Source organism: Alexandromys fortis, unplaced genomic scaffold (assembly GCF_014885135.2).
Source record: "Alexandromys fortis isolate MF-2015 unplaced genomic scaffold, M_Fortis_MF-2015_v1.1 scaffold_25, whole genome shotgun sequence".
Classification (NCBI taxonomy): domain Eukaryota; kingdom Metazoa; phylum Chordata; class Mammalia; order Rodentia; family Cricetidae; genus Alexandromys; species Alexandromys fortis.
Genome location: NW_026067904.1, coordinates 12,628,418 through 12,637,955, shown reverse-complemented (window position 1 = coordinate 12,637,955; position 9,538 = coordinate 12,628,418). Strand labels below are relative to the sequence as shown.

The following is a 9,538-nucleotide window of genomic DNA, read 5'->3' as shown; positions in this document are numbered from 1 at the left end:
AAAAAAAAAAAAAAAAAAAAAAAAAAAAAATAGTTTCATGTTTTCTTTTTCTTTTGCAATGTAGAGACAAAACTAAATTCACACATGAAAGTTGTTGTATTACTGCCAGATAGCTCTGTTTTACAGTATGTTCACACAAAGAAGTCTGAACTGTCCCTTTCAAATACCAGATTTTATCATGACTGGCTTAAGGTCCCAAGGTTTCTGACTCTATTGGGCTGGGGCCTGAATGCTGTATAGAGTACAGGGCTCAGTAGGTCTTATTGCTGGCCATTATTCCTATGGTATTGACTACCTCACTTCCTCTCTTTCCCCCACACAGAACTCGATACTCTGTTTTTATTTCTCACCTTGCTCTTTCCACTTCTTCCAGGTGTGGTGACAGTCCCCTATTAACAGTGAGTATGAGGAAGGCCGCCCTGCATTGTTTCAGCCAGCTCTCTACTTGGCTGCGTACACTAACTTGCTTCTTTTCGTCAGGTTTTTGCTTTCCAAATGAAATCTAAGTTGCGTGTGTTTCTAGGTGTGAGTTGTTTGCCAGTTTTCTTCATTCCCCACACTTCTCGTTGCTCCTCTAGTAAGAGTTCTCACTGTGTTGGGAAATCACCTGGAAGGGAAACAAAATAAGACAAAGAAAAATAGTGTTAAAGATTATCTCTAGCTTGGTGGTCTTTTCTGCCAACGCTTGGGAGATGCTGAAGGAAGGAGAGGAGTTCTAATTTCATCATCATTGACAAGAAAAGGCCATCCTGGGCTAAATGAATCCTGCCCACTCCACATCTTCTATCACACGCAGACATAATTTAAAAGATTACTTTATTAAATGTGAGTTCAGATATTAGATATTATTGCATAGGGTTTAAATAACAATGTTTATTTAATTCTTTGAATTCTATTTGACATCCATCTATTCCTAAATGTTTTTGTCATTGTTTTGTTGGTTTATTTAAAGGGAGGATTATTAGAATCTCAGTCTGGAGACCAGGATGAGCTAAAATTTGCTATGTACCCAGGCTGTCATCAAAAACTCAGAGCAAACCTCCTGCCTAAACATCCAAAAAATATGATTACTGACATGTGTTAATACAACAAGATAAAATGTTTTAATAAGCAATGTCAAAGGCAGATGATAAACTCATCAAGAAAGATTAAATCTTTACATTGTGCCAGGATCTGTATATGAATATATTTCTCTCTACTCTTATTACTTACCCTAGAGAAATTATATTGGTCAATTTTTCCCTTGTTAATTTAAAAGGAAGAATAGCTGATCAATAGTTTAGCTAGACACTTCATCATGAGAGAAGATTTTTTTTCAGAATGAGTGTTTCTATCATGCTTAATAAAAAAACAGAATTTATAGTTCATCAATAAATAACTAACCTTTCAGAAATGTTTATTGTTCTAGTTCATTAAAGTGTTATTTCTTCCAGACAGTATTTTTAAAGACCATTAAATTAATAGTGCATTTTAAAAGTTTTATTGGCACGTATTTCCTAAGTCTGTTTTGGCTGTGGTGGTTAATGTGCTGTCTTACATAGGCCAGGAACCTTACTTTTCGTGTACTTTCTATTTGAAAAGAAAATGATTTTCCTCCAGGGCTAGCTTCCATGTTCTAGAATGTGTTTATATCACACTTGCTTTTTCCTGTGCTCAGATCTTGAGAATCTGTCAGAGATAATCTGGTCTTTGTGTCTCAAAATTAGTAGCCAAGCCCCCAGCCTGGAAGAATATGTGAAACAAAAATTCTGTATGTGAGCTGCCAGAGATAAATTCCAAATCTTTCACTAACCAAAATAAGGGTAGCGAGGAGACCATTATAGAGAACACTAAAGATTCTGAACATCACATAGGTGGTTGAAGATGCATCAGCTCCATACATATCCCCAAATGCAGAACAAGTCAGACCTGTCTTTCTGTGTCTCATGCACATGTACTCCTCAGTGCACAGGTTCCTTTGCTCAATGTATTAGCTTCACCACCAAGGTCCACATGCAGCCTCTGTCCATGTTTTAGGCATAGAAGCATATCCCTTAACATACTTGGCAACATTCCTGGAAGATCTTCTTGTCTTCAAGGGTAGACATTAACTTACTCCTGCCAGAGTGAAACTTGGTGTTTCTGATTTTCCTCTAAAATGCTCACGGTATGTTTACCTCCTTAATCCTGAAGACCTTCACACATCCAAGGTCTACCTTCCTTTGATCATCTGTCCCCTAAATTTTCCAATGGCATTTTAGTGATATCTCCATATCTTCTGCCCCTTTCTTTCTCATCTTCCCACATTCCTGAAGCTATCTTTGTAGGCATAGATCTTTTAGGCATTTTTTTTTGAGTCTTCAACATTTTGGAGTTTCCTGTTACTTAGTGTACAGTGCATAGGTTTCATGGATTGTGACTCAGAATGAAAAGGGTCATGAAATGTAGAAGTAAATTGAAGATAAAACATAGACCTGGAAACCATTTACCTAGAACTTCACATCTACTTGAGAAACACTCAGTAGGTCAGTTTTAGGTAGAATTTAAAGCCCAAGTTCCTTGGCTTATGTCTTATTTTGAATCATTCCTGTTTCCCATGGACCTGAGTTGTTCCCAGGTTGTTTCTACAGATTGCCTTGAAACCTCTGATCTTGAGCAGAAGACCACAACTGTGCAGACATGGGTGGGACTAGGGCATGCAGTTATCCTGGCTGGTATGTATTTCATAGGTTTCTTGACACAGATGGAGTTTCACCAATTCTCACTCATTCTAACACTTGTAGCACCTTTAGTGTGTCAGATGAAGACTACTCAGTCACGTATCATGAAGGGGGATAAGGGAATGGAAGGAAGTAGGGAAAAGGAAAGAAAGAACAAGGATGATAACATGGGTTAGCTGCAGCCTGCAGTAGTCTTAAGCTGGACCTATGTTTGATATCCCTTCTATCTCCCCTTAAAACCAATTTATGACTATCCTTAGGCCAGCTCTTCTGCTGGTAGACCTGGTAGCAGGACCCAGGAATCACCCGTGAAGAGTCTGAGCCCATGGCCATCTTGGCATTAATCATTGCTGTGATTCTGCTTTGCATGCACCAAGATATGCCAGTGAATGCTCAGCGTTTCCAGCATCCTCCTACCCGTCCCTCTCTGGAATAGCAGCACTCTGCCTCTGGATGATTCCATCTGTGTAGTAGATCTTCTTTGCCTTGTGGTCCCACCACATGAGAGGTGCAAGGTATCCAGGCAAGTCTTAGCTACCATAGTGTTCTTAATTCTATCACTTAGACTATTACTAATGTAGAGATGGTTGTGCCTCCATATTAAATTTAGGAGTATTCGGAGATACTTTCAGATACTGCATCTTAGAAAGGGGTTGCTGCTTATAACTCAGGATCAGACATGCCATTAGTTTTCCAACAATGCACAGAGCAGTCATGACCCCATATAAGAGTAGTACCAAAGTAAGCAACACATCCCAGTAGAAGTGATTTACCTAGAACAGGAGCTTATAATCTCACTTAATCTAAAATTTAGATAACAAGATGCATGGAACAGGCACTAGCTCATCCGACTTAGTAATTCTCAGATCCGTGCATACCAGCCATTGGCAACTTATCACCAAGTGGCACCTAATTTTTCAGTGGTTAGAATAAATTCCAAAAATGCTATTCTAAAATTATCCAGTCAAAAGATAGAATGACTGGGTTGTTTTCACAAAAGGTAGGACCTTGTCATGCTGACGGTGAAGCTATACCACAGCTATTATATTACTTATTTCACAAGTCCCTATAATCAAATACCCTATAGGAAGCAACTTAGGGAACAGAGGCTTCATCTTGGCATCATAGCTTGAGCATACAGTTCATCACAGTAGAGACATCATGATGGTGGCAGCAAGAGGCACTATAAAGCCTCTGAGCTAAGAGCAAGGCAGAGATGAATTTTGGCTCATAGCTTGTTTTCTTCTCTGCATTCTGGCTCCCAACCTATGGAGTGGTGTCACACACAATTAGAATGAGTCTTCTTTATAAATTAGCCCAAAAGAAACTCCTTCACAGGGTTTCCCAGAGGTTTGTATCCTGGATGATTCTGGATTTTGTGACAGTAGTAATCATTCCAACCACACAGAACCCAAATAAATGGAAAGGTTATAGAAGAACAAGCATTTTCTCTGTGAAAACTGTATTAAAAACTTAAGGAGAGGAGTTTTTCTTCATTGCTAACACCCATACAAGGACCAGGTATGTAAACTTATACTGGTGACCTAAAAACTATCTGTTAAATAATGGTAAAAATGGAGACTAGACAAGGAATGGATGAAATACTGCATTTGTGAATATTTTAGTGACTGCCAGTTCCTTCTTAGATGGAGATGGCCTTGTTAGTCACCAGCACACTTGTGTTCCTAATGCTGCCTTCTCTCAGTTTAATTTTCAGTGATCCAAACTTGGACAGACAGTATGTGTTTTGAGACTCCACATTCCTCTTTTCTCCTAAATAATGCCTTATCTGTTGTACTGGATGAAGAAAGAGTATAGAAAAATAATATATATGATGTGCAATTGTGGGCTGGCAAGATGGCCCATACTTGCTGCCATGCCTGATGCCCTGGGTTTGATCACCGGAAGCCACAAGGTAGAAGAAGAGAAATAACTGAGCAAGGCATCCACTGACCTCTATATCCATACCACAGCATGCACACAGTATACACATGTATACACATATATGCTTTCTCTCACACATACATGCATACACATACATGCACTCAAATTATTTAACAGATCCTTGTTGTATCAGCTATATGAATTTACATGTTTGTTCTTCATGTGGGTGCTAACAAAATGGAAAATTACCCTGTCTTTATGTTCTTCATCCCACTCCATGTCCACTTTTTGCATAGATTTGTCCATCACTGCTCATGCCCTCCTGTGCATTCCCTTAGCCTTAGTCTTTCAACCTCCTTCATTCCCCATCACTTAATGCTTAGCGGCTCGGCTCTGCTTCATCTTTCTATCTTCTATAGGCAATTTCCAGTTACAGTCGGGGACAGAACTAATTGTCTCTGTGCTGGAAGTCAGCAAGCAGAGTGCATGTGATTGGTGCCCTGGAGTCATCTTTTGTGGAGTTCCTTTTCCTTTCCTTCCTTCCTCCTACATCAGTCATTAATACACACACACACACACACACACACACACACACACCCTCTTAATACTACTTAGTTTTTGTTTCTCTTTTACATGCTTTCACTTTGAATTATTTCTGATGGACTATTGTTTTGTCCACTTATTTCCTAGATGGGAAGTGATGGAATTTTACGCCTCAGTACTTCAGCTCTAAATAATGAATTCTTTGCATACGCAGCACAAGGGTGGAAACAGCGACTGGCAGAAGGTAAATTTTAGTATCTTATTATTATGCAACATGCTATAGCAGGTGTACTGTGTTAGGATACAGGTACTATGTTACAGCACACACGCTCTGCTAGGCACATGTACTGTGTTAGAGTGCACACGCTCTGCCAAAATACATGCACTATGTTAGAGTGTAGGTGCTGTGTTAGAGTGTAGGTGCTGTGTTAGAGCACACACGCTCTGCTAGGGCACATGCACTGTGTTAGAGTGTAGGTGATGTGTTAGAGCATACATGCTCTGCTAGGGCACATGTACTCTGTTAGAGCACACACTCTGCTAGGTACATGTACTCTGTTAGAGCACACACTCTGCTAAAACACATGCACTGTGTTAGAGTGTAGGTGCTGTGTTAGAGTGCACACGCTCTGCTAGGGCACATGCACTGTGTTAGAGTGCACACACTCTGCTAGGGCACATGCACTCTGTTAGAGTGCACACACTCTGCTAGGGCACATGCACTGTGTTAGAGCACACACTCTGCTAGGGCACGTGTACTGTGTTAGAGCGCACACACTCTGCTAGGGCACATGCACTGTGTTAGAGCGCACACGCTCTGCTAGGGCACATGCACTGTGTTAGAGTGCACACACGCTCTGCTAGGGCACATGCACTGTGTTAGAGTGCACACACTCTGCTAGGGCACATGCACTGTGTTAGAGTGCACACACTGCTAGAGCTATGGACTATGTACTGTACTATGCTACAGTGGACATGTTCTACTAGAACACATATTATGCTGAGTGCTCATGGTCTTTTAGAGCACATGTACTATGTTAGAGTACACTCCTGTGCTGCTGTATGTATACTGTGTCAGAATACACATGCACACGCAAACACACCACTAGAGCTCATGGACTATGTTGGAGTACATGTACTATGGTAGTATGTAATAAATGTTCCATACTGGAGCACACATACTATGCTAAAGTACACATGCACTATGAGAGCACACACTCTAGTAGTGCACTGTTAGAATATACACACATGCTAGAGTACACATGCTTGTTAGAGTAGAGTACACGCTGTGCTAGCGTATACAAACTATGGTAAAATTCACATGCTATACAAGAGTTTACACACTGAAAAGCAAAATACTCTAGAGTACACTGTGTAAAGTACACACACTATGTGGAATATACAAACTGTAGAGTACACATACTCATTAGAATACACACACTGTAGAGTGCACACACTCTGTTTAGCACACTCTGTACAGTACACTGTGTAGAGTACACACACTATGTAGAATATACAGACCATAAGCCGGGCGGTGGTGGCGCACACCTTTAATCCCAGTACTCAGGAGGCAGAAGCAGGCGGATCTCTGGGAGTTCGAGGCCAGCCTGGTCTACAAGAGCTAGTTCCGGGACAGGCACCAAAGCTACAGAGAAACCCTTTCATGAAAAACCAAAATAAATAAATAAATAAATAAATAAATAAATAAATAAATAAATAAATAAATAAAAAGAATATACAGACCATAGAGTACATATACTAAGTAGAGTACACACACTGTAGAATACACACACTGTAGAGTGCACACACTCTGTACAGTACTCTGTGTAGAGTACAAACACTATGTAGAATAAACAGACCATAGAGTACATATACTCAGTAGAGTACACACACTGTAGAGTGCACACACTCTGTACAGTACTCTGTATAGCATACACTCACTATAGACTACACACACTGTAGAGTGCACATACTCTGTAAAGTACACACTGTAGAGTGAACCTTCACATGCTGTACTGAGCTTTGTGTCTTCCTCTGACTTCCATGTTTCCCCTACTCCTCCCTGAAATGCAAATACATTTTCACTTAGTGCAGTTTCATCCTTTTCTAAAGAAGTTCACTAATTTTTTGATAATACTGGCCATTTTTATTATCAGACATTTTTCAATAATGTGTAATATATCATAGACATTTCATATTCATTCTGATACATAATATCTTTTAAATTATGACAGTTTAATCCATTGTATTTTCTAAATCTACTGGATTATAAGGAAACTCTGACATTCCTTTTCCTGAAGGTTCTGTCATCATTTCCTTCCTTTGAGGTCAACCCAAGGTTTTGGAAAGACTAAAAGCATGAAATGCAGCACTTTACGCCCCTCACTCCCTCTTGGATACCCAAGCTATTCCTATCAGATTCTGATTGCTGTGGTTCACACCCTCCTCTCAGTCCTCGTGTGTCACCTCATTTCCTCAAACTGTGTTTTAGTCTCCTTAATTTACACTGTTACCCTATTTCATATCAAATGACATACCTTATGCATTCATAGTATATTTCAAATTGTTCCCTGGGCCTGTATCTTTCCAGACCTTTCACACTTCCAGATCTCCTTTTTCCTAAGAAATGATGACCTCTAACCTAAGGTTTTCTTTTGAGCAGTACCTGTCCTCCAAGCAGCCCTGATCACCACCTAGGTTTAGGCTACTGTCTATAAGCTTCCAGTTCTTATGGATCCCTGCCCTTCACCCCTATCTTTGTCCAGTGTTTGCAGATCTTGCTTGTTTGTTTCTCATACTCTTGGTCCCAGCCCAAATGCTCTGTTCTAAACCTAGGATTTTCCCCTTACTTTTCGTTTTTCCTTCTGCTCTCTCCGAACTGCCACACCCACCCTCACACTTGGGTACTCTAATAGTATCTGCGAGCCTACTTTTAATCTGATACCTATTGGTATCCTGACCGTTGCTGGCCCACCTCCGCGTGCATCTATCCCTCCATGCTGTTCAGGCAGGAGTCCTACGATTTCCCCACCCTCCTATCTATCACCTGTCTTTCCACCCTGTTTACCTGGCTGCGCTCTTCCATCATGGGATGCCATCAGCAGCTCCTATCTCCTGAGGTAAATGCTGATCCCCCTTTAGAATGTGCATTGGGTAATTGACTCTTGTCTTCCTTTCTTATTTAATATAATCCAATATTCTGCTCAGAATTGGCCACTTGAAAGGACACAAATATGCATATTCATGTCTCCATGCCTTGTGATCTAATCACTTGCATAAGCCTGATCATCCTTTACAAGTGAACTCAAAAATCAACTTCTGAGTGTAATCCTCTTTAATTGTCTTAGGAAAAATTAAGTGCTGCCCTATCTCTGCTTCCAATGCATATATTATTCTTATGGCCTGTACAGGGCTTTTTGACAATATTTCATAGTCCATTATGCCTCTTCCGCTTCCATCAAGATGATTTCCTTCAGGACAGTGTACATACAGTTCCATTTTCAGCCCATAGCCTGTCCTATTTAGGAGTTGGTCTAATGTGAAATGACCATTTGAGCAATGTTCATAAAAGGGGCAGCAGTAGACATGTGATGATTGCACTTCTTACCTTTGATATTCAGTGAAGTTTACTCAAATAAATGATACGAGGTCTTTTTGAATTGGCAGAAGACATGATCATTTTAATTCAGTTTATTGCCAATTTCTTACCAGGAGAGTTTACCCCAGAAATGCAATTACGAATAAGACAAGAAATTGAGAAGGAAAAGAAAACAGAACCTTGGAAAGAAAAATTCTTTGAGAGGTTTTATGGAGAAAGGTAAGTACTAGTGCTTTTCTCTCATTTCTTCTAGAAGAAATGAAAATGTAATTCTCTGCTTCACATGGCACCCTCATACGCTGTAAAACTTAATAAACCTGTGATAAAAGGCAATGGTCCCCCAGTGTACGAAATTGCAGGTAAAATTATAGTGGCATATCAGCACTTAAAGTTTAAAAATGGGTTTTCAAGGTTTATAGCATGTTCATGAAAATTCATCTTATACCAAAAATTACATGTGGAATCCTAAAGAAGTCTATTGTGATTTTCTTAAGTGGGTTTTGATCAAATTCTCTTAGGTTTATCGATATATTTTCACTAATGAGTATTGAAAAGACAAGTAATTTTAGACACATTTACTTCTCAGACTTGTCCCTTCTAAATATTGACTTTATATGTCCATTGTGGTATGTGTGTGCTGGAGAGAACCTGAGGGATTATGTTTCACTTTATCTGTGTAGCCTGGTTTTATTTCATATTTTAGATATACTTGTGAGTTGATTTAATTTTTTAAACTTTGTGTGTATTTGTGTATGATGTGTGTGTGTGTGTGTGTGTGTGTGTGTGTGTGTGTGTGCAGTAATCTCATCATGGT

The 9,538-nt window shown here is 39.7% G+C and overlaps 1 protein-coding gene across 1 annotated transcript in view; it reads left to right on the top strand.

Moving 5' to 3' along the window:
* Asxl3 (ASXL transcriptional regulator 3) overlaps positions 1–9,538 on the top strand; it is a 109,729-nt gene that overhangs the window by 82,615 nt on the left and 17,576 nt on the right. Inside the window, exons 7-8 of the mRNA XM_050135050.1 lie at positions 5,274–5,370; positions 8,838–8,943. Coding sequence (XP_049991007.1) covers positions 5,274–5,370; positions 8,838–8,943 — 203 coding nt within the window. The remainder of the gene's footprint in view (positions 1–5,273; positions 5,371–8,837; positions 8,944–9,538) is intronic.